We start from the raw sequence: 25166 nt of genomic DNA, 5'->3' as shown, positions 1-25166 counted from the left end.
ACTTTTGAGGATCCTCCCTGGGTTTAAAAATTCTTAACTATAGCACTTAGTTTGGTCTTTGACTAAAGAGTGAAAGATACTGAAAATGACTACCTGTAGCATTGAGGGGTCTTAATGTAAAAGGCAACTGTTTAATATTTTCTTCAGTATGGATACAAGTCTTATAATCTTTTAGGTACCTTTTCTCTCTTTAATTTTTCATTAGCCTTTTGCAATGAATCTTCCACTGAAATGACTTTGGAAGTTCAAAAATTTTTGGAGACTTCTTCATGTAAATTAAAATAAGTATCCCATTCTATTTAATTAGGGAACCGTTAATTACAAGTGTTCTTAAATGATCTTATCTAATTGTACATTCCCCATAATGGCCGTTGTAATTCCAGGTTGTTTTTAGTAAAATTGTTCCATCTTGCTAGATATAACTCCAACTACCAGGACTATAGTTCTTAGACACAAAATAAGCAGGTGTACCAGAGGTAGTGTGCTCAACTCTCTAGATATAAAGAATCCTATTTCTTTCAACTAGGCCTTTTGGCTAGGTTCCTGAGAGGCAAACTAATATCTAAGAGGGATATGCCATAGGATTGGTATTTGTGGGGTGTTTTACAGTGTACCTCATTGCATGGAAATTTTCTTGAAGTTGGCAAGTGACCTAGTGTCAGTTTAACCCATTCCATAACCAACTTATCCTATCATGGGAGTCTTCCTGAGGTGGCAAACCCTTTAAATGCTCAGTCCATGCCCACCAATGTTTGTAGCTTTACTTCTGGCTTCCAAGATTCCCCATTAGCAACCAGTTCTTATTTAAAACACCAAGGCCTCACACTAAACGCAGTCTAGCTCAAATCAGACCAATCCAATCCCAGACCCATTCTGGTTCTTAAATCAGATCCAGTCTGATCCTGAACTCAGTCTGGTTCTTAAGGCTAACCCAGTCCAGGTCTGGCTAATCCAACATGGACTAAACCATCAAACCCCAGTAAACGGGGACTACAGACGGAAACCAGGGAAGGGATTCCGATATGGAATCATGGCCTGAACTGAGGGCTGACTGATAATCTGTTAGTGCTTCCTCTTAGTCTAGAGTGACCTGTTAATCCTGGACAAAAAAGCCAATTAGATCTGAAGCTCAAATGCAGAGCACAGAGCTCAAACTGAGAGGAACTCACCAATGGCCTTTGAAAACAGCGAGAAAGACAGTGAATTTGAAAGGGTTCACAGGGCACCATGCTTGTGTTTCTCATTGTCCCTGAATGTTGATGGAGTTTTGCTTTGGGTCCCACTGCTGCCATCAAATCTGTTAAAGAACAAAAATTCAACTGATTAAACTTGAAGATCTAATTGGTTTTAGTAAGTGATTTCATGAATCATGTAGCATCCCATCTAGTAGGGAGGGCAGCTCCAAGGAGTTGTACAAAATAAAAGGTTTTCATAGGAAGGAGGGTGGAGCAAGAAGTTACGAAGAAAGAATGAAAGAAAGAAAGAAAGAAAGAAAGAGAGAGAGAGAGAGAAAGAAAGAAAGAAAGAAAGAAAGAAAGAAAGAAAGAAAGAAAGAGGGAGAGAGCGAGGAAGGAAAGAAAGAAAAAAGGAAGGATGGATTGTCCCAGGCAAGGTCATCTTCCCTTATGCAGAATGGTAGGAGGTCTTATTAGGTGGATTACCTCATCTTCCTTTGGGGGCTGGAAAGGACCCATCTGACAGATTACCTCAGTGATACATAACAGAAAATTCCTGACTGACCAGTTAAGATTATATGTCTGGGGGAGATTGAAACTATAATTAGGTTATGTATTAAGCCTTGTTTTGGTGACTTGGCCCAGTGATGCCATTTTGGACCTGCGGTTTTTTAGACAAAACTAAGAAAATATGGGAGAAAAAAAGAGTAGAGACAACAAATATAAACCATTATTTCTGGGAGTTTTGCTATAAACAGAAAGAGATGCAGTGGTAGCTGGAGAGGGAAGTGGAAACAAAAGGTTTTGTTTGAGGGGGTTGTTTTGTTTTTTTAATTTGTATATTTGCTGATGTGAAATGTTGGGGTTTGTGAGCAAATGGTCAAGAAAGAATTGAGATGTCTTTGGCACAAAAAAATGTGGTTTTATTAAAACACGGGACAGCACCCATGGGCAGAAAGAGCTGCACTGCAATTGTGAAGGAGTGACAGATTATATACTTTCAGATTGGGAGGGCGTTAAGGATAGTATCAGTCCCTAAGTAATTGGAAGCAAGGTTTCCAGGACCTTGAGGGGGTCTTTATTACTGTCTAGTAAAACCTTAGTCATGAGACCCTTCAGATACATATCAGTGGGCCATATGTTTGGAGGATGATTACATCTTGCATGTGATATGGTTTGGAGTGGTGGGGTTGAGAGCTGAAGGCCAAGAAAAAATTCTTAAGATGTCGTTGGTGCAAAAAGGTGTTTTTATTATAGTAGGGGGACATGACCCATAGGCAGAAAGAGCTGCACTGGTGTTGTAGGAGTCACTGATTATATAAGATTTGTTATACTATGGAGAGGAGGGTGATGTTAGAGCTCCAGAAAATTGAGTCTATAGGTTTTGGAGATTGCTTTTTTCTTGTAAATCTTAAAACAGTTGCAAACATGTCCTGTATGACTGTCATCTCTATCAGTTAACCATTTGTTTTTTCCTTTCTTTGTTCTAGGGCAGCCGGGAGTGCCTGAGGAATGTTACACATATGGGGGGGGGGGGTGTTGCTGGGTGTTAGCTTGTGCTATCTATGCCCTCAGTTTCCCTTTGCTCTCTCATTATGGGGGTAGAGATAAAGGAAGTTTCCAAAGGGATTTTTATATGTTAAATAAGACTTTTAGGTCCTGGAGGTTGGGCTATTGTTAAGCTAAGGTTGCCTTTTGCCTCTAGCAAAGTATTAACATGGAGGCAATTGATTTTCTGGAGGAAGGTCACTCTGCTTGTCCCAAGTACTTGTCAATGGGCTGTAAGATGCAAGGAAGTTGAATTTTTTTTTTTCTGTATTTCTTTTGCCTTTATTCTCCACATCATTTGCTTTGCTTTTCTAAGAATCAAAATGATAATAGCATATATACTGAATGAGAATGATTCAGGGGGGTACTCGAGAAGGCAGGGGATCTACCTCTGAAGTAAGAGATTGCCTTAACTAAGGAGCACAAATGCAAGTATGATTGATGGGTATGGAAGTCTTCAATTTTTTTTCAATGAGAATAAGAAACAAGGTTATCATTTAAAAGTAAAGATGGAAAGAAGGTTCAAAGTTAGGGGACAAAGGAGAAAAAATGAAGTTGAAAATTTACTAGAGTCTGGCCAGAAAGAAAGTGAGCTAGAACAATAAGAGAAATGGTATGCTTTGTAAACCAAGGGGAGATGTTTCAAAAAGAATGTGGTCAAATGTCTCAAGTGCTGCTGAAAAGTTAAAATGAGAACCGAAAAAGTCTACTGGATTTAGCAATTTGGAGGTAACTGTTGACCCTACCAAGAATTACTTTATGGACTGATGGGATCAGGAGCCAGATAGTAGTGCATTTTGGAGTGAGTACAAGGTAAAGAAATAAGGATAACTAATGTCTCTTGATGTAGCAAAGATGTTGAGGTTCTGAGCCAAGAGCCAAGAAATAATTCTTGAGATGTCTTTGGTGCAATAAGGTGGTTTTATTTAAAGCACAGAGACAGGACAACCTGTGGGCAGAAAGAAATGCATTGGGTTCATGAGGAGTGGCTGATTACATACTTTTAAGTTGGAAGGTGATTAAGGAGAGCGAAAGTCTCTAAGGAATTTTGGAAGCAAGGTTTCCAGGACCTTGACGGGACTAGCTATTGTTAGAAAAGGTCATTTATTATTGTCTAATAAAACCTTAGTCATGAGACCCTTCAGATGTACATCCACGGGTCATATGCTTAGGGGATGACTTCTAACATATATCTTGGGAGGTAGAGATACAGGAAGTTTGCAAAGGTTGTTTGTTTTTTTTTTTAATATATTTTTTACTTATTTGAGAGAGAGAGAGAGAGACATCTCAGGAGCAGAGGGCTGAGCATGGAGCCCAATAGGGGGCTCGATCCCAGGACTCTGAGATCATGACGTGAGAGGAAGGTAGATGCTAACCGAGTGAGCCACCCAGGTGCCCCTCCAAAAGTATTTTTATATGTTAAAGTAGACTTATAGGATTCAGGGGGTTGGGCTAAGATTGCCTTTTGACCTTAGCAAAGTATTAACATGTAGGCAACTGAGTTCCTAGAGGAATGTCAGCCTGTTTCAAGGGCTAGTTAATGGGCCTAGTAGTAAGGAAATTTAATGTTTCTTTTGTCTTTACTTCCCACATAGTCTATCTAGAAGTTTGGCTGTGAAGGAAGAGAATGCTTTTAGCAAAAAATTAGGGAAAGAATTCATAGAACTGAATAGCACAAAAATATACAATAATAATCCAATTAAAAAAGAGCAGAAAATCTAAGTAGACATTTTTCCAAGAAGACCTACTGATGGATAACAGATACACAAAAAGATGCTCAACATAACTAATCTTCAAGGAAATGCAAATCAAAACCACGATGAAATATCAACTCATGCCTTAGAGAATGGCTATTATCAATAACTAACTAACTAACTAACCAACAAGTATTGGCAAGGACGTGGAGAAAAGGGAACCCCTGTGCACTGTTGGCAAAAATGAATACTGGTGCAGCCCCTACGGAAAACAGTATGGAGGCTCCTTAAAAAATTAAATATAGAACTACCATATGATCCAGCAATTCCACTTCTGGGTACTTAGCTGAAGAACACTAACTCAAAAAGATACATATATTCCCACATCTACTGCAGCATTATTTATAATAGCCAAGATATAGGCTAAATAACCTATGTATCCCTGAATGAATGAATGAATGAATGAAGAAAATGTGATACACAATGAAAGATTCTGAAATGTTTTTCAGAAATAAAAATGAAAGAAATCTTGCCATTTGTGGCAAAATGGATGGATCTCAAGGGCATTTTGCTCAGCGAAGTAAGTCAGACAAAGACAAATGCCATCTGATCTCACTTACATGGGGACTCAAAAACAAAACAAAACAAAACCAGGCTCATAGATACAAAGAATAGATTGGTGGTTGCCAGAGGCAGGAATGGAAGATGGAGAAACTGGTGAAGGGTGTCAAAAGATACAAACCTCTAGTAATAAAATAAATAAATCCTGGGGATGTAATGTTCAACGTGGTGACTATAGTTAATAATACTGTTACATATTTGAAAGTTGCTAAGGGAGTAGATCTCAAAAGTTTTCATCATAAGGGAAAAAAATTGAAACTATGTTAAGATGTTGGATGTAAACTAGACTTATGGTGGTGAACATTTTGTAATGTATACAAACATATCATTAAGTTGTATGCCTGAAACTAATACAATGTTCTATGTCAATTGTATCTTAGGTAAAAAAAACAAAAACAAAACAAAACACAACAGAAAAAAAAAAAAGAGTAAATTCTTATCTCATTCTTTTCTCAAGTTAGTTCTCTAAGGCCTTCCAGAAATAGTAGAAATAGGCTCCAGGAGTTTTTCTGGCTTCATGAAAAAAAATAGGGAGGTTGGAAATTGAAAGGAATGCCCAAATAGACACATGGCTAAGTGAGGTAAACTAGAGATGTAAACCAAAGTAAAGGCCAGTGGTGGGGGGGAAGCTACTCTTGTCTGAAAAGGTACTGACAGAGGGAGAACTGATGAATTAAAGCTCCTAAAAACCCACATTAGCAGAGGCTCCCATCAACAGACAGACAGAACCAGAGAGAATCAGAGTGAGATAAAGAACCAACATTTGGTCAATGAGGTAAGCTCCCAACCTCTAACTTTCCCTCCTCCTACCCTTCAATGAAGAAAATCAAAACCAAAAAGTGGTTAGAGCCACAGTTCTCAAACTGTGTGCTGAGGTGTCCCCGGTGCCCCAGCTACCTCACAGAGGTGCTATGGAATATTTTAAGCATTTATTATTTATTTATTTATTTATTTATTTATTTGGTAATCCCCACATCCAATGTGGGACTTGAACTCATGACCCCAAGATCAAGACTGAACCAGATGACCCTGCTATGGATTTTAAATATTTAAGGGAAATAGCAAAACTAATTATCTGCCAGACACTACATAAATCACCAGCTTGAAATATTTTTTAATTTAAAAATCTTTGCAAAGCTGTTTTTTTCCTCCTGTTGCTTTGATAGAGAACAAATGTCTCTTGAAAATCTAGGTGGAACGGGAAGCAAGAAGGCACCAATGGATGCTGTTAACAAAAACTATTGAGACAATAAAATTGTCCCAAAAAGTTTGGGAACCTCTGTGATATCCCAAGAAAAGAAAATGAGAACTGTGCAACACAGAGCAGATCACACCCACTTCTACTCAAATGTGGGAGAGATGAAAGCAAATTCTCATCTTCCTCCTATCTCTTAGGTGTAGGCTGATACGAGAAGAGGGTAAAAAGTGAGGCCTGAATGTAATTTAGAGTTGACATTTTGAGCGCACTGGGACTATTAACTGAAAGTGACTAAGAAATTATGAAATCTGCCTGAGCTATTGGCAAGAGAAGGATAAGACAGATTTAAGTCAGTACAACTAAAAATAATTAAGTGGAGAGACAATAAAATTCTGTCCCTTTACTATCCCAAAGAGTTGTGATATCTCATTATAATAGATAAGGACGATTAAATTTATCTTGATGACCTGGTTAGCAGTTCTTGACCAAAAGAGGCATTTGTAAATATTAAAGTTAATCCATTCCCACATTCATTCATTGAACATATATTTATATGTCTATTATATGCTGATCATTTTACTAATGGTAAAAGGCATGGACAAAAGCCTACAAAGGATAGGGTTTAAAGTAGCATGCCTTCTCCAATAACAGTTTATCCCTCTACCCTGTCTCTATCCCCCCCTCCCCAACCAAAGCACATATTACTCTCCAAAGGAACTTATTTACTTATCTACATGTTACAGTCTAGTCTATCTTTACTACTAGAATGTAAGTGCCAAGAGAGAAAGGATTCTTGTTCTTCCTCTGTCCTCCAATTCTCAACATCGGCATGCCCCATGGATCAATACTGGGACCCTCTCTCCCTGCCTACACTCTCTTTTATCCCTTGGATATAAATATTATATGTGTTGATGCTGTACGTGCATCCTATGTTGGTATTTCTCTAGAATACCAAATTTACATATCCAATTGCCTACTTGGAACATGGATATTTACTAGGTACCTTAAATTTAATATGTATTCCTCCCTTTCCCACCTTTCCCTGAAGTCTCTAATCTAGCTATACTTCAGTCCCTCTTCTCATGCTCAATAAATGGCATCATCATCATCATCCACCTAGATGGTGAACAGTTTGGGGCTAAAGCTGAAAACCCAGAACTATCCTTAACTACTCTTCATCTACAGGTCTATCAATTCTACTTCCCAAATATATCTCAATTCCAGATTCTTCTCTCTGTATCCACTGTTACCAAACTATTTCAAGCAATTTTTTTTTTTTTTTTTTTTTGGCCTGGGCTATTGTAGTAGCCCAAATGTCTTCTGGCTTGTACTCTATTTTTCACACTGCAACCAAAGAGAAATTTTCATATCCAAAATTTAATCTCTCTCTCTCTCTCACACACAAACACCCCTACTAGAAAAATCTGCCAGTTCCCCATTATTCTCCGGATAATCAAGACTCCAAACATACAGGGCCATCGAGGTCTGACTCTACATACCTAAAATTTTGGGTTTTCCCAGTTTTTTCCAGTTTTTATTAGTCTGTCCCTCCCCTGCTGCTCAATGCTCCATGAAGCAGAAGTTTGATATTATGTTTACTGTTATATTCTAAATACCTCATTAAGTAGCAAATAAAAAGCAGACATTGGCTCCTTAGTCTCCAGACTGTAGCAGCCCCTGTACAGGATGTAGCAGAATGTAGACAATACCTCTCTCTAGAATCCTCAAGGCCCTCATTGTATGGAGTGAGGGAGACATTTCTGATTCACTTCTTGGGATGATCTCTGCCTCACTCCATTCAGAAACTAGACAGGATTTAAAGTGCAATGCCCAGTCACACTAGCAGGGTCGAATCTCAGTTTTGCCATTTATTAGCTGTGTGACTTAAACTTCATTTTACATCAGTTTCCTCAAAGGTAAAACGGGAAGGAGTACCTATCCTTTAAGGTCGTTATTAGAATTAAATATGTTTAGATTATCTATTTAGCGATTTATCTATATATTCTTTCTTTATATTCATTAGGGTATATCTTCCTAGAGCCCGCCAATTCCGTGAAATAAACACTGGCCTGAGCCTATGATACTGCTATATGCACGATGATTCAAGAAAACAAAAACATATTTCTTAACTTTTTGTTCCTTAAACTGAGTTCTCGGGCCTACGTGCACCTTACTAGGTTGAAAAAAGAACTTGCTATCTTTGGGTTTTACCATCCCAAGACTGTAAATACACACCGCTTAATCCCACACCAACTCCTCCTTCCCAGCCAGCCAGCCAAATGCCCTTTTGCAATTGGCCGGGTAATAAGAACCCAGAGAGCTCAGCTCCGACCGCGCGGGCGTCACGCCCAGACTCGCTACCCGCTCGCACAAGCGCGGCAGTGGTTCCTTCTGTCCTTGAGTTTACGTCCTTTCCCTTCACGCGGCTGAAGCCCCCTTATTCCTTCTTTGACAACTTTTAAATCCTCGCGCTTCTCCATGGCATTTTTTTTGTTTTTAATACCTTCAGCAGCTGCCTGGAATTTAAAATCACTTTGCTCTCCCATCGCTGTGGAACCTAATCCTTCAATTTGAGGAACCGGTCTCCGAAGAGGCGTCGGCCGGCCCGGGCGCAAATCTCGCGAGAAGGTGACCATCTATCGCGGTACTTCCTTGTTTCCAGAATCCTTAGCGCGAGGCGGAAAAATACTCATTTATCTTCAGCTTCTGTTGATTACCGCATTTTTAGTGCGTGCTCGTTTTTCGCCTTCCGTGTTGCGGTTTCTCAGAGGGAAATGGCGGCCCCCGAGCCGCCACTACCGCCGATGTCAAGAGGATGCCAGAGCTCCGCCTCGCTCTCCCCGCCGCGGGGCGACCGAACCCTTCTAGTGAGGCACCTGCCAGCCGAGCTGACCGCCGAAGAGAAAGAGGACTTGCTGAAGTATTTCGGGGCGCAGTCGGTGCGCGTCCTGTCAGATAAGGGACGACTGGTAAGGGCGCGTCGGTCCCAAGCCGCCGGAGGAGGCCCTTGGCTAGTGACTCAGGGTGGGGGAAGCTTTGACAGAAGGAAGTAGACAGGAGAGAGTGGGGAAAATGCGGTTGTGTAGTGGGGCTTCCCAGTCCTCTCTTTTACGTCAAAATGTCTTGCGTACCAAGTGAAGTTTTAAATGGCTTGAGCCTGTGTGTTAGTCGCAGCGCTGTCGAAAAGAGCAGTGAAAAAGTCAAGGCAGAAAAACGGAAAATAGCTTATGTCCCCTCTTCTGACCCATCTTGAGACTCTCTACTCTCAAAACTCCTCTGAATTTGAGAGCGTTTCTTTTAGACTCACAGTATTTTCAGATACGAAGTACAAAGGACGTTTTAAAAATGTTGGATCATTTATAAGCCACTGTTAAGACTTTTATTAAAATAGAGGAGAAAGTACAGTAATAACTTAAGGAAACCAGTTACAGATTCTACCGTATTTTGTAGGAAAAATTTCTTTATAAAAAATTTTCTGACGGAGTCGGTTGGAATAGTATTTTAAGACTATTAAAGGTTTCTACACAGGAAAAAAAAAGTTTCTACACAGGAATTTACACAGTTATTTCAGTTGCTTTTATACCTGGGGATGTTTTAGATGGATTTCTCTCTGTTAAAATAGTAATGGTGATGTTAAGTTTCTGCAAGAGGGTCTGTGATTCTGCCAAATATCAGTGGATTTAGTCTCCTCACGTGATTCTAATATGCAACCAAGGTTAAGAAGTACTGAGAAGACCAATTTTGATCCAAGTGTCACGTGTACCAGCAAATACAAATATTTTATATAGTTAAAGTGTTCTTGATTAGATTATCTTGGATTAGATTAGACAAAATTAGAATGTGTGATATAAATACTCAAGCACCTTGTAAATGCTTTAATAAGCATCGTTACAAACTGATAAGAACATTATCTGTCATAATTTTCCCATTGAACCCTTATTACAGGGATAAAGCACAAAGGAACCATGCACTTGAAGAATGATTTTCTGTTGTTAAACATTTTTAAACTTTGTGTTTGGCTGTATAGATGAAAGTTTGAGATTTTTAGATGTATTATAAATTGAAGATATTTTGTTTAAGTTTGTTCTTTGGCAGAGTAAGGGTTTTAAACTTCTGGTCTGTGGAACTATTTGAAAGTATATGTAGAACATGCTGTATATGTGTGTACACCTTTATATAAAAGGCTACATAGCTATCGTCTCAAGGAGCTCTGATCCAAAAAAGATTCAGAATCACGGTACTGAAATTAATAAACAGTTACAGTGATCTCGATTTTCCATCCTTTTCCATGATTTATTAATTTGTGAAATAACTGTCAGCTGGTAAAGTCAGACTTATGAAAAACTGAAACTGTATTAGAAATAATTTGTACCTTAATTCTTTTTCAGAAACATACAGCTTTTGCTACTTTCCCTAATGAAAAAGCAGCTATAAAGGTATGACTTTTTTTAACTATTAAAGTTACCATCAATTTCCTGTCAACTAATCTTGGTTGAAAAGTGGAATGTAACGTAATGTTAAACTACAATTTTCAAAAACAAAAGCACCTGTATTTTAAGAGTTTACCCCACAGATGCATTTGGTTTATCAGTTGGCAAATCTTCCCCAAAGTTTAGGTATTTGGACATAAAAATAGATTAACTGGAAATCAAATTAAAATTGAATTGTAATTTATATGTAATTAAAAATAACAAGTTCTAAAGAATGCAAAGACTCATAATTCTCACCACGGCAAAACAAGATGTTTTAAATATTAAAGCCAGGAAAGGAGAATGGGAGGGAGAAGTTAAAAAGGAAGTAGAACTAGAAAAAAAACTATCATGGTTGTAAAGAGTAGAGAGTTTTAAGAAGATGAGATCCTGTAATGACACCAAATGAGGAATGAATAGTCTTATCAGTAAAGGGTTTTTTATTGTGAAACAATAGAAATCACCCAAATTCTCATCAGTAAGGGGAAGGGACACTTTATAGTATATGGGTAGGCTGGACTACTGTCAAAGAATGAGGCCAAATGAATATATATTAGTAAGGAATGTAGCCTAGATAGGATACATGAATAAAGTTGGCAGACATTATGTATGAGATGTAATGTTGGATTTTGGAAGTCCAACAGTACATATGTTTATGCGTAGGAAAAAAATGTGACAAAGCTGTACACCCAGTGGTTAATAAGTGTCTTTCTGTCAAGGTGGGATTATAGAAGACTTTCATGTTATATGTATTTTTTAATGTATAGGATTTTTTTTTCAGAAAAGGTTCTTGTAAATACGGCGTAAAGTATTATAAATAAAATATGGTAATGAAACCCACATTGTTTTATGGTCAAGATTAACTTAGAGAAGAGGATGTGGAGCCAGTCAGCATCTTTGGGAAATGTTTGTAGTAGAGAAAGAATGAGAAGATAACAGCATCGGTATGGCTTTTAGGCTACAGTGCACATGACAAGATTTTTTAAAAACAAGGGTAGAGAAATGTTTAAGAATAAAGTAAGTAGCTGAGCGAGATGGGGAAATTAGTTAACATTAAAAATGAAAAACCGTATATCCTTGAAGAGAACAGGTGCAATATCCATTTCACCAACAAGAAAGTTGAAGCAGTTGAACTTAGATGCCCTGTATTTCAGACAATCAAAGGTTCGCTGATAGTGAAGAGGTCTAGAATTGATTTAGGGACGTGAAAATTATTGAAACTTTTTAAAATGAAAGAGTCAAATAAGGATGCATAAAGATGGTAAAATAAAATTATCCTAATTAAGGCTTACAGGTCTATTTGTTCAAAAATATTAAAGCTTACAATGTGGTAGATGCTGCTTTAGATCTTGGGATAAATCAGTGAATAAAATATTTACAAAAAAATAAGGAAATAAAGACTTATGTCCTCATTGGGGCTCATATTCTCAAAAGGGGAGACAGATTATAAATAATAAACTTAATTGTTTAATATTTTTAAAAATGATAAATGCTATGGAATATAAAGGAAAAGAACAATATGATCAAGAGTGCGAGATGGCGATGGTTAATTTGCAGTTAAGGTGATGCGGGTCATATTTGAGTAATAATTTGAAGGAGTTGAAATTAGCTAAGGGAATATCTGGGGAAAGTACAATCCAGTCAGAGTAATGGCTGAAACAAGGGCACTAGTGTAGGAGAATGTGTGTCATGTTCAAGGAAGCTAGAATGGTTGAAGCAGACAGAATGAGGGCGATATAATTATAATTTAAGGTCAGAGAAGTAATAGATGCCATATCATGTAGGTACTCTAAAAGATCCTGGATTTTACTCTGAGTAAAATGGGGAGCTATTGGAGTATTTTGAGCAAAGCAGTAATATAATCTAACATATCTTTAAAAGGATGTGTTGAGAAGAGATGGGAGACAGGAAGAGTAGAAACGGAAATCTGTAAAAAGGTTATGGTGGTAATTTAGCTCAGAGATGATAGCCGTTTGGACCAAGTTGGTAAGAAGTGGTTAGATTCTGGATATATTTTGAAGGTAGAAGTAAACAGAATTTTTTGATGGCTTGGATATGGAATGTGGGAAAGAAGTCTTACAGATGATTCCAGTATTTTTGATAGGAGTAAGTGGAAGAATGGGGTTACCATCAACTGAAATGTGAAAAGCTCCGCATAGAAAACATTTGGGGGGATGAGGATAGAACATCGGTGGTTCAATTTCTGAAGTTTTCAATTTCCGAAGTGGTTCAATTTTGAGGTGTTTGTTAGACACTTAAGGAGAGCTGTCTGGTAGTTTGGATATTTTTTCTTGAACTTCGGAACAGGTTTGAGGTTATAAATTGGGGAATTATGAGCATGGCAATGGGATTTAAATTTAGGATGGTGATTAGATCACTAAGATAGTAGCTAGAAAGAGGACCAATAATAGAACTCTGGAGTATACCAACATTTAGAATTTGAAAAGGCACAAGCCAAGAGATTAAGGACTAGAAACCAATGATCTAGGAAGAAAACTGCAAGAAGTTATGATGTTTTAATGTCAAGTGAAGAACATGTATTGCGGGAGTGATCAACTGTGTTAAATGCAATAAAATGAAGACTGAAAGTAGACTATTAGCTCAGCAGTACAGAACTTGTCTTTGAGCTGGAGACTGGATGGGAGGAGAGGAATTTTGGGTAAAGAGCTTAGATAACTCTTTTTTGTAAGATTTATTTGAGAGCAAGAAATAGAGTGCACACGAGAGCACAAGCAGTGGAGAGAGAGAATAGCAGGCTGCCCATCTAGTGGGGAGCCAGCCCAGTGCAGGCTCAGTCCCAGGACCCTGGGATCATGACCTGAGCCAAAGGCAGCTAGCTGCTTAACAGACTTAGCCACCCAGGCGCCCTGGCTTAGATAAATAATTCTTAGGGAGTTTTACTGCAACGTAATTAAAGGGGGGGAGGGGAGCAAAAGTGGGATTAATACATGAATGAGAACAAATTAGGATGGGAAAAGTAGACCATATTTGTGTGCTAATATGGATGATTAGTACGGGACAGAAAATTAGCAATGTAGTTAAGAACACTCCCCATACAGAATAGAAGAGAGACTGTTAAGTAGATGAGAAGGTGGAATTTATTATACAAGTCAAGTAACTGGATTTAAATAAAAATGTGGATAATTAATACCTTACAACAGAAGGTAGAATACGTGGATTCATTGGATTCGTTAGCTGGTAGATAGTTATGGTGGGAATCTGAAGTTCTCATCTGGTTGTTTCAGTTTTTCCAAAGTGGTAAGCAAAGTCCTAGGCTAAAAGAATGGGAAAGGAATATTCGTTGTGAGGTTGAGGAACAAGGAGAAAGTACAAAATAGTATCTTAGAGATTAGTAGAAAAAATGAACTAAAAAGGTGGTAAGTGTGCCATCATTAAGTTTCACCCCCAGGTTTGCGGTTGTGGTCATGAGTTTAGAGTGAGTCCAGGCTGATGATGTTTGTTTTTCTAACCATTTTCAGCCGCCTAGGTATAGGAAGATTTGGAGATAACCAGATTTTGGTTTTACTAAGTGATGGGAAGCAGTCCCTTAATAAATGACAAAGGCTAAGCACCTTGAGGTTGGAAATGGGTAAGAAATAGCCAGGGAAATATTAGCAGCATTCACAAAGATCATGTATAAACTATTTAGAGATGTTTGCTAACAGACAACTTTTAATGCAGTTATCAAATATTTTACTCTTGTTTTTCCAACTGAAGGCATTGACAAGACTACATCAGCTGAAACTTTTAGGTCATACTTTAGTTGTTGAATTTGCAAAAGAGCAAGATCGAGTTCATTCCCCATGTCCTCCTTCAGACCCTGAAAAAAAGAAAAGGTATGTAGATAGTTAGGTTTTCTAACATTTTAAAGTGTTTTTTAATCAATTATATTGCTGTTGGGTTGTTTTCAGACCACCAAGTAAATAATTTGACATAAAAAATGATACATGTCTCTATTGATCTAGTACATTATTTTTGTTCCAAATTGTGCATTAGGAATCTGAGTGTTGATTTAATATTAAGAATTAATCAATGTGAAGTGGGAAGAGGGTGGATGAAAAGCATTCAGCTTTAAGTGGAGGAATATAACTATTATAAAATCCTAGTTGTATTACAGATAGCAGGGTGTCACGGATAGGCATGGCCTTTGAAATCAAAGACTGGTATTTGGTTCCCAGCAGTAATGCTTTGTAGTTATAAAACCTTTACAAATTTGCCTTACACTGGTGGTTCTCAGAGTAGTCCCTGGGCCAACGGCATCATCTAGGATCTTGATTGGAACACAGATTCTTGGGCCTTATCCTAGTCCTACTGAATTTGAAATTTGAGGGTTGGGAAGGGGAATATAAGGTCCAGCAGTCTGAGTTCTAACAAACCCTCAATTTTTTATTCTATTTCTGAAGATAAGTTCAACTTTATTCTGTATTTTGCAGATCTGATGACCCTGTGGAAGATGATAAAGAAAAGAAAGAATTTGGTTGTTTAACAATAGAAAATGGAATTGCACCAAACCATGGGTTAGTGTTTTTGTTTGTGTTTTGTTGTTTTTGGTTTTGTTGTTCTGTGGGGTGTGTGTGTGTGTGTGTGTGTGTGTGTGTGTTGCAAATAAGATATTTTAAAGGATATTTTATTATGTCAAGTCATGTTAGTTAAACATGTTGAGCTATTAGAGTTTGTCACTGAATTTGGGTCCATTAAAATGTTAAAGAGCTATAAAATAAGCCTGGTAAGAAATACCTTATTTTTCTTTAGTGCAATCAGAAAGCAAGTTTCTTTTTTTTTTTCTTTTTTTTAAAGATTTTATTAGAGAGAGCATGCGCATAAGCATGGGGGGGTCGGGGGGAGGGCAGAGTGGGAGGGAGAGGCAGACTCCCTGCTAAGCAAGGAGCCCTATGGCCCACTGGGAGGGGAGGCTTGATCCCAGGACCCTGAGATCATGACCTGAACCAAAGGCAGACACTTAACTAACTGAGCCACACAGGCGCCCCAAAGCAAGTTTCTTCTTAAGTGTACTTAACTTGGGATTATAAGGAACAAGGTAAATCTAAAAGTACTGAATTATTTGAGCAGTTATATACTTCATCAGGTTACCTAAAAATGTGTTATTGATATGAAACTTACTAAAACATGATAAGCATTTTAAATATATTTTTTAGGCTGACTTTTCCTCTGAATTCATGCCTCAAATATATGTACCCACCACCTTCAAGCACAATCTTAGCAAACATAGTAAATGCTTTGGCAAGTGTGCCTAAGTTCTATGTACAGGTAAGTAGAATGAAACTAACTTCCCAAAATAAATGCTTGACTAACTTGATAAGTTACATTCCATGGTAATTTCTATACTTTTCATAATAGCATTAGTCAGACTAATTCTAACAGGCAATTGATAATTACAGTTATTTAAAGGTGTCTTCTCAGTTTGAGCTGCTGTAACTAAGTACCACAGACTGGGTGGCTTATAAACAAAAAAAAAATTATTTCTCACAGTGCTGGAGATTGGAACTCCGAGATTAGGTTGCCAGAAAGGTTGAGTTCTGGTAAGGGCCCTCTCCTGGGTTGCAAATGGCTGTTTTCTCTTTGTATATTCACCTCACTGAAAAAAAGGTGAGAGCTCCCTGGGGTCCTTTTGTAAGGAACACTAATCTCATTCATTGGCATCTACCCTTATGTGACCTAATTACTTCCCAAAGACCCTACCTCCTGATACCATCACATTGAGGATTAGGAATCAGTGTATCTATATGTGTAGGGGTTAAGTCCACTGCAAAAAGTAATGAAATACTACTGCATTCAAGTAAAGGTTTTTATAAACTATGGCTTAAACTATTAATATGTTAGTATTAATACTAATAAACATAATTTGGGAAATAATAACTTCTGGTAATTTTTGTTACTTAAGCATGTACCTTTAATGTGGAGATTCTTAAAAAACAGTGGACACCCTCAGCAAATGCTTGAAAGTATTGACAGTAGTAAGATACTTTTAAGTACAAACTATAGATGATATTTATTTTCTTTAATGTACTTTTGTTTCATAATTCCACAGTAATTGGGGGAAAGACATAACATTTTGGTTACATTACAAGAACATGGTATTTTTAATAATGAGAATAATGAGTATTTGTAGAATTGACGAACATTTTAGGAAGGATAATCTGAGATATATCAATGACTGGTAAAAGCCCAATTCTGAGATAAAGCAAGAAGTGGCCAGCCTTTGCACTAAATCAGGAGTATTATTGCAAAGTTTTAAAATATTTTAAAATAAAAGATGTGAGTTGAATTATCATTTTACTGTGTGATTTTCAATGTTTTGCTGCCTTAAGGTGCTTCATCTTATGAATAAAATGAATTTGCCCACACCCTTTGGACCAATTACTGCACGACCTCCCATGGTAAGAAATATCTTAGAATTTTAAAGATTCATGGGACACCTGGGTGGTGCGGATGGTTGAGCATCTGACTCTTGGTTTCAGCTGGGGTCGGGGTCATAGAATTGAGCCATTCATTGAGCTCTGTGCTCAGTGCAGAGTCTGTTTAAGACTCCTTCTCCCTCTGCCCTAAATAAATAAATATTTATTTATTTATTTTTAGGTTTTATTTATTTATTTGTCAGAGAGGTAGAGATAGATAGGGAGAACACAAGCAGGGGGAGCAGCAGGCAGAGGGAGAAGCAATCTTCCTGCTGAGCAAGGAGCTTGATGGCAAGACTCAATCTCAGGACCCTGGGATCATGACCTGACCTGAAGGGAGACGCTTAACTGACTGAGCCACTCAGGCGTCTCAATAAATAAATCTTTAAAAAAAAAGTTTGAAGATTCACAACTTCTCTTCCTGAGTTGGGATTATTGAGGCTAACCTTCACAGAAGTTGCATCACTAACCTCTAGTGTGCTTTGACATTAAGGGACAAATATAAAGTTAATATGCTAATAATAATTACGTTTAGAACTGCGAGTAGGAGAAAGCCAGAACAAAAGAGATGCTTTTGGTAATAGAGGCGCTCATTTCTGCCAGTGTTCAGGCATTTGACTTAGAATGTTCTGCCATTTTATAAAATAATAGCATTTAACAAACTTAATTATGTAAACTTTCCATTGTTCTGGTTTTATTGCATATAGAACTTCATTTGCAGAAGAGAAGAAAGGTTGCTAATAATTTTTATTCGAATTTACTATGCAAATCTATCTGTAATTTAGATAGTCTTTGTCTGCTAATGAATCATTCTAGTTACTGTTTTGTTACAGTACTTAGTACTTGTTTAGGTAGCAGCAATGAGAAATTATTTTGAATCCTAACATTTAAGTAGAAAATTTGCTTTTCTCTTGTGTATTGCGTATTGGTTCCTTTTCTAACATATATACTATTAGCTTCATAATTTTTCTTTGTAATCCCAACACTTCAACGTCTGGCACATTACAGGAATATCTGTTAAGATAGGCTAACTGCTATTAACATAAAACTCAAATCTTAGTCACCTAACACAGCATAAATTATTTCTTGTGCAGGTCAAATCCATTCCAAAAGTAGGGCAGAATGATGTTCTAGTCTACTTAGTCGTTCAAAAGACCTAACTTGTCTTCACTATGTGCGTTCCCAGATCAGTGAGGGCATTACCATACAATCCTGCAGATCAAGAAGGAAGGGAGGATTATGGGTGGATTTTTTTTTTTTTTATGCTAGCATTCTGTTGGCTAAAACTCAGTTTACATGGTTACATTCAACTATAAAGGAGGTTTGGAAATTTACTCCAGCTAGGTGCCAAGGAAGAAGAAACAAATTTTGTGATCAACTAGCAGTCTTCTGTAGCAAGTATTCCCTCAATATGTGTTGAATGTGTAAAAGAATATCATGAGGGAGAGAGATGAGAATAATGTACCTGACTGGACATGGTTTTTCTGTTCCATAAATATCATAGGTTACCATATGATCACCATTTTTCTCTTAATTAGTATGAAGACTATATGCCATTACATGCACCTCTTCCACCTGCATCTCCTCAGCCACCAGAGGAACCTCCTTTGCCAGATGAGGATGAGGAATTATCAAGTATAGAATCAGAATACGAAAGCAGTGATGACGAAGACCGACAGAGGTTTGTAATATCAAATATTTGTTTAGATTTCAAGAACAGAATATAAGAGAGATTCTTTTGCTCTTCTTAAATTTTACCTATAATTCTTCATGTTTTGGGGTCATTAACCCCTCAAGCATATGTAATAGGTACAGATTAAGATCTGAGACTATATATCCAGACCTAAGGAAAAATTTTTGGATTGTGAGTAATTTTTTGGATTGATGATTATGATATTCATAAAGTGCAATTGGTCCTCGTTATTTGTGGATTATGTATTTTAGAATTTGCCACATGCTAAAATTTATTTGTAATCCCCAAGTCAATACTTACATTGCTTTTAGGGTCTTTTGCCAATGTGGGCATGCACAGAATGGTGAAAAATTTGAGTTGCTTGATGTGCACATTCCTAGATGAGATAGGACAGGGTAACATGGCTGTCTTCTTACTTTAGCTCCAATACTGTAAACAAGTATCCTTTTTGTGGTCTATTTAATACCAAGTCTTCCAAATTTTTTATGCTGTTCGTTGGTGATATTGCTGTTTAAAGTGGTCCCCAAGCATAGTTTGAGGTGCTGTTTAATGTTTCCAAAATCAAAAAGGCTATGATGTGCCTAATGGAGAAAACATGTTAGATAAGTGTTGTTCAGGCTTGAGTTATAGTGCTGTTGGCTGTGAATTCATTGTTAGTGAGTCAACAATATATAAAATAAGGTGTCCTTAAACAAAAACACACATGAAACAAGGTGTGTATTGATCAGTTGGTGAAATGCTAGAGCATAGGCTTGCAGGAACCCAATCCTTACTTTCACATAGAGGCATTGATTTATTATTCAGTAATTCTTTGTGGAGACTTTATAAAATTTAACTATTTCAAATAACAAGACTGAGAGTAGATTGTATTCATATTTTTTTCAGCTTATTCCCCTGAATTTTATTCACCGTAGAATAAATTTCCAGAGCATTTCTGTGGGATTTTATATAAAACAATTCGTAGTAACTAATACAAATGAATTTTTTTTATTGGTGGTTCTTTTTTTTTTTTTTTTAAGATTTTATTTATTTATTTGACAGAGATAGAGACAGCCAGCGAGAGAGGGAACACAAGCAGGGGGAGCAGGAGAGGAAGAAGCAGGCTCATAGCTGAAGAGCCTGATGTGGGGCTCGATCCCGTAACGCCGGGATCACGCCCTGAGCCGAAGGCAGGCGCTTAACTGCTGTGCCACCCAGGCGCCCCTTTTATTGGTTGTTCTTGACAATCTGCATGTATTTTATTTAAAGATTCTGGTGAAAAGCAGTAAGTTTTTAATAATGTTCAGGTGTATAATCCGCAGCGTAGCCTAGAACAGGAGTTGCTAAACATTTTCTGTATAGGACTGGAGTTCTGTTGTAGTAGAAAAGCAGTCACAGACAATACCTAAATGAGTGAATGTGGCTGTGTTCCAGTGAAACTTCATTTACAAAAAGAGGCAGCTGGCTGAATTTGGTCCTAGGGCCATAACTTGCCAATGTCTAGCCTAGAAGACCAGTATGGGGATATGAGGGGAATCTTTTTTTTTTTCTTAAGATTTTTTAATTCTTAAGTAATTGTTAGACCCAGTGTAGGGCTTGAACTCATAACCCCAAGGTCAAGAGTCACATGCTCTACCAACTGAGCCAGCCAGGCGCCCCAAATGATGCGAACCTTAGTTAACTGTGTACAGAAGTCATACAGGAGTGGTTGACTTGAGTCAAAACCCAAGCAGAGAATCCAGGCAATATTTACAAATAATCAGGAACAATATGACTATTATTGAGTCAATGTTAACTTAAGTAGTGGCTCAATATGCATTCTTTCTAGAGAGTTAAAATAAAAATGTAGGTGGAGCCAAAACTATAAAAATGTGGTGAGTGGATGGCTTGAATAGAGAGACTTAAGAAGGCTGGCAGTTTTTGATGGACTGTAACTTTAACTTGTTGCTAAATAAAGAACAGGATGAAGTATTGCCTTGGGTTCATTACATAACCTCTGTAAATTTTACTTTCTTTATAAAAATAGTGATAGTAATTTCAGGTATGCTTTATGCAGACTGGCCAAAACCATTTTTTGTTTTGTTTATTTAGGTTTCCATTTAGGGATGTAGTGAGGAATTCTACAAGTAATTCATCTTGAGTAATGAGAATAAAGTCTTCGCAAGAAACAATCTCTGGTTTCATGCTTTTCTACTATCTTCTGGAAATGTAAAAAAAAAACAAAGACAAAAAAACAAACCATACTATTTATTCAGCAAATATTTATTGATTACCTAATTTATGCCTGGCACTGTTGAGAGGCTTAATATATTTTGGGTGAGCAACTTACGAATAGAACATGTTTTGTATAACTGGATTTATTTGTAAAATTTTGGGCAAACCTTGATAAGAGGCTTTACAAATGTATAGCATGTGTTTACATTTTTCATTAGTTTAAAGCTTATTTTAACCACATACATATGTTTACAGTTTTCCTCTTTTGGTTTAAAGCTTATTTTAACCACATTTTCCTTTCTTGCATTTTGTGTGCATGTTTGTTTTGCTTTCAAATTTCACAAATCTAACTGTAGAAATAGAGCTGTGACTAGTGGTTTTGAGCTTGTGCTCTGTGGAAACACTGTGTCTGATTCTGTGGAAGATACAAAAATGCCTAGACAAGATCTATTTGAAATACTACACTCATAATGAAGATAAACTGGGTACAATGTATCAGTTATCACACCTTGGTAGTTACTTATAAAAAGCTACTTCAAAGTATAGCATTGAAAACTTTGTTCTCAAGTAAGTTATCTTGTTTGTGTAATGATTCATGTGCAACAATTATGAAAATGCTTTAAAATAAAAATAACTTCAGTTTAGACTCTTTTTAATAGAATACGAATCAAAATAATTATACTGTATTTGTAAGGTCTTTTGAATATCAGTCAAGAAAAGCAATAAAGTTACATAGGTTGTATTACTGTATCCTGTTCAACTTCTGGCATCAAGTGCAGCCTTTTATTTGAGCAACTAATACTTTTCACAATAGAACATATCTTTAAAAGATAAATTCAGGGGCAGCTGGGCGGCTTAGTCGGTTGAGCATCTGACTCTTGATTTCTGCTCATATCATGCTTGATCTCAAGGTTGTCAGATAGCCCCAAATCGGGCTCCACGCTCAGCAGGGAGGCCGCTTAAGATTCTCTCTCTCTCTCATCCCCCCCCCACCCCCTGCTGGTGCGTGTGTGCGTGCGCATGCGCGCACTCTCTCAGATAAATAAATCCTAAAAAATAAATAAATTAATTAATTAAAATTAAGTAAATTCCCAGTTCCTTTAAAATAAGATGAAAGTTGGCCAAGGAAATTTAGAACTTGAGCTTATTTTATTTTATTTTATTTTTAAAGATTTTATTTATTTATTCGACAAAGATAGAGACAGCCAGCGAGAGAGGGAACACAAGCAGGGGGAGTGGGAGAGGAAGAAGCAGGCTCATAGTGGAGGAGCCTGACGTGGGGCTCGATCCCACAATGCTGGGATCACGCCCCAAGCCGAAGGCAGACGCTCAACCGCTGTGCCACCCAGGCGCCCCAGAACTTGAGCTTATTTTAAATTATCTAAATTGATGGCTTAGAAACTATACTTCTACTATATAAATCTTAATTTGTAATATAACATGTATAATATATATTTATAGTTTATATTATATGCTTCTACATGAAGAATTTCTTGTTTTTACTTCCTATTTTCATAATGTAGAATGACCAAACTAATGGAACTAGCGAATCTTCAGCCCAAAAGGCCAAAAACAATAAAGCAGCACCATGTGAGAAAAAAGCGAAAAATAAAGGATATGTTGAAAACGCCTTCTTCTGCTCCACACAGGTAATTTTGTTTTGGATTATGAAATAAGGGTTTTCTGTGTACTTTGTCTACTTGCTTAACTCATGTAATTTATAAACAATTATGGCAGACATTTTACCTGCCTGTTTGCTGTGGAATTCTATATATTTCAGTATATTAATCACATAAAGTTAACATTAATTACAATTTTAATTTCATTTAGCCAATCTGCAATGTAAATTTCCCTTGAACTTGTAAGTAACTTCATAAATTGAGAAAGGAGTTTGTTAGAAATCTTGTTTCCATTTTGAAAGAGTAAGTCCTTAATCTGTGTTGTTTTTTTATTTCTCATTAAGTATAAATATGATGTATGTTTCTCACCTATGTGTGTCTTGATACCACAGTCCCATGCTTTTAATCTCTATCACAGTACCGAGCAATTAAAGATAAATAACGTGAACCAAATTCAGTTTTCCAGTAGCCACATTAAAGGATTAAAATGATGATGAAATTAATTTTGATAACATATTTTATTTAACCCATTATATCCAAAATATTATTTCAGCATATAATTAATACAAAGAATTATTGATGTGTCACTTTTTTGTACAAAGTGGTCTTAGTGTGGTGTGTATTATATATATTTGTATGTTAATTTGGACACCAATATTTCAAGTGCTCATTAGGACATGTGGCTAGTGGCAATTCTACTGGACAGCATAGCTTTATTATGTAGTATGTAGAATACAGTACATAAAAATTCTTATATTAAACATAGAAAGAACGTCTTTGTATATTGGTAAATATCCTTAAGTTTGGATTCAGTAGTCCCGAAGTACTGTCTCTGTCATTTAATGAGTGATATCCCTCAATCTGTCTCCTTATTTAACTATTAATTTAATAGTATCCATATTTGAAAATTTGTTAGGATTTATTGAAGTATTAAATGTAAGTTATTTTGTGCAATGCTTATGGTATTATGAGCGCTTTGTCAGTGTTAATTTAAGGTAAATAGGAATAATGTTTTACTTAGGATTTTATTTGCAATTGCAAAGTAATGCTGTCACTATTTATAAACAGCAGTTTACATCCAGTGCTGTTACCTTCGGATGTATTTGACCAACCACAACCTGTAGGTAATAAGAAAATTGAATTTCATATATCTACTGACATGCCATCTGCATTTAAGAAAGATCTAGAAAAAGAACAAAATTTTGAAGAGCAAAATTATGGTAAGTATATTCTAGTTCTCTGATATGCTGTGTAAAATTATTCTCATTCTACTTTTTGTGTTAGAATTAAATTTTGAAAGCATGCAGTTAATCTTCCTTAACATCATGGAATGCTGTCCATTTTGAACTTTTTCATATAACTAAAATTAATGCTTAATGATGAAACCATTATTGTTGCCTTGCTAGTAATGAACTTTAGGGTGAAACTGAGTCTGGCTTTTGCTGATGTTTACACTAAAAATACAATAGAACACTTCTTCAATTGACTTACTTTTTCATTGTTTGTTAGATGTGATATTCTGTGGTTTTATTAGTATATTTGTATTACTGATTAGGAAACAAGCAGTGTGACTATTGTGTGTACTGTAGATTTCATGTAAATATTTTTTTTTATCCAAAAGTCATGGAAGATTAATTACTAAGATACTGTTCTTAAGTTTAAAGACAATTTATTAAAATTACAGATATTCGTTCTATTTATTTTAGGCATTAATTTGACACTATAATGACACATTCCTTTTTAAATTATAATTTCATGAATAATACAAACTTATAGAAAAGGTAATCAAAACAGGAGTATATAAAGTAAAAATTTTAAGTTTTACCACCTCAGACCCCACTGTCCCCTATCTCACTACCATTGGTAATAATTTGGAATATAGCTATTCTTCCAGACCTTATCCTATACATGTGTAAACACATTTTCTCCTCTTGTTTTAAATGGGCATCATGTTTTAGGTAGTATTTGCCATTGACTTAATATTGACTTATTGAAAGCATACAGCATAGCAGGCCCTATGCTAGGCACTAGAGGACAAGTTAGATGTGGTCTCTGATCTTTAGGAGTTTAAAGTCTAGTGGGAGTAGCTTACTGTATCAACATAAAAATATATACCTTATTTTTTTATGGCTGCATAATACTACATAGTACAGTTATAGCAACCTTTATTCATGCTCTGTTGATAGAAGTTGAGGCTGTCCCTGGTTTTTTTTTTTTTTACTGTCTGAGAAACTACTGGAACATACATTTTTGCACATCTATCTTTGAGCATTTGCGTGAATATGTGATCAGAGTTCCAGTAAGTGTTGCAAATATAGTGAGTGGAGAAACTGGTTTTAATTCCTGTCTTTTTCAAGGTTAGTGAGAATGCATTGCCTTTTCAGATAGTTTCTTTTATTATTATTAAGGAGAATAGAACGTATTTTATTTAACAGTTAAACTTGATTTGTAACTTTACAGTATTTCGATGTATGGTATGAGGCCTCCATTGGTACTCTTGTTCTGGCCCTGCTGGCATTAGGGGTGGCCTTGGGTCAGCC

The 25166-nt window shown here is 36.6% G+C and overlaps 2 protein-coding genes across 5 annotated transcripts in view; one reads left to right on the top strand and one right to left on the bottom strand.

Annotated features, from left to right (window-relative positions):
* Window positions 1-8829, bottom strand: part of COL11A1 (collagen type XI alpha 1 chain) — a 561059-nt gene extending 552230 nt beyond the window's left edge. Inside the window, exons 1-2 of the mRNA XM_057310420.1 lie at window positions 8740-8829; window positions 1170-1297 (exon numbers count right to left, since the gene is read on the bottom strand). The gene's annotated coding sequence lies outside the window, so the exon portion shown is untranslated. The remainder of the gene's footprint in view (window positions 1-1169; window positions 1298-8739) is intronic.
* Window positions 8830-8902: 73 nt separating this feature from the next.
* RNPC3 (RNA binding region (RNP1, RRM) containing 3) overlaps window positions 8903-25166 on the top strand; it is a 33331-nt gene continuing 17067 nt past the window's right edge. For 2 of the 4 annotated variants that reach the window (XM_026497498.4, XM_048220257.2), the window contains exons 1-9: window positions 9011-9205; window positions 10625-10672; window positions 14423-14541; window positions 15139-15222; window positions 15862-15973; window positions 17035-17103; window positions 18660-18802; window positions 22531-22656; window positions 23698-23846. In XM_026497498.4, the coding sequence (XP_026353283.1) occupies window positions 9011-9205; window positions 10625-10672; window positions 14423-14541; window positions 15139-15222; window positions 15862-15973; window positions 17035-17103; window positions 18660-18802; window positions 22531-22656; window positions 23698-23846 (1045 nt within the window). Of the gene's footprint in view, window positions 9206-10624; window positions 10673-14422; window positions 14542-15138; window positions 15223-15861; window positions 15974-17034; window positions 17104-18659; window positions 18803-22530; window positions 22657-23694; window positions 23847-25166 lie in introns of all 4 variants that reach the window. The other 2 variants (XM_048220254.2, XM_026497499.4) reach the window with 2 other exon arrangements.

The sequence above is a fragment of the Ursus arctos genome, unplaced genomic scaffold (assembly GCF_023065955.2).
Source record: "Ursus arctos isolate Adak ecotype North America unplaced genomic scaffold, UrsArc2.0 scaffold_12, whole genome shotgun sequence".
NCBI classification, from domain to species: domain Eukaryota; kingdom Metazoa; phylum Chordata; class Mammalia; order Carnivora; family Ursidae; genus Ursus; species Ursus arctos.
Note: the sequence above shows the minus strand (reverse complement) of the source record. Positions and strands in the feature narration are given on the sequence as shown.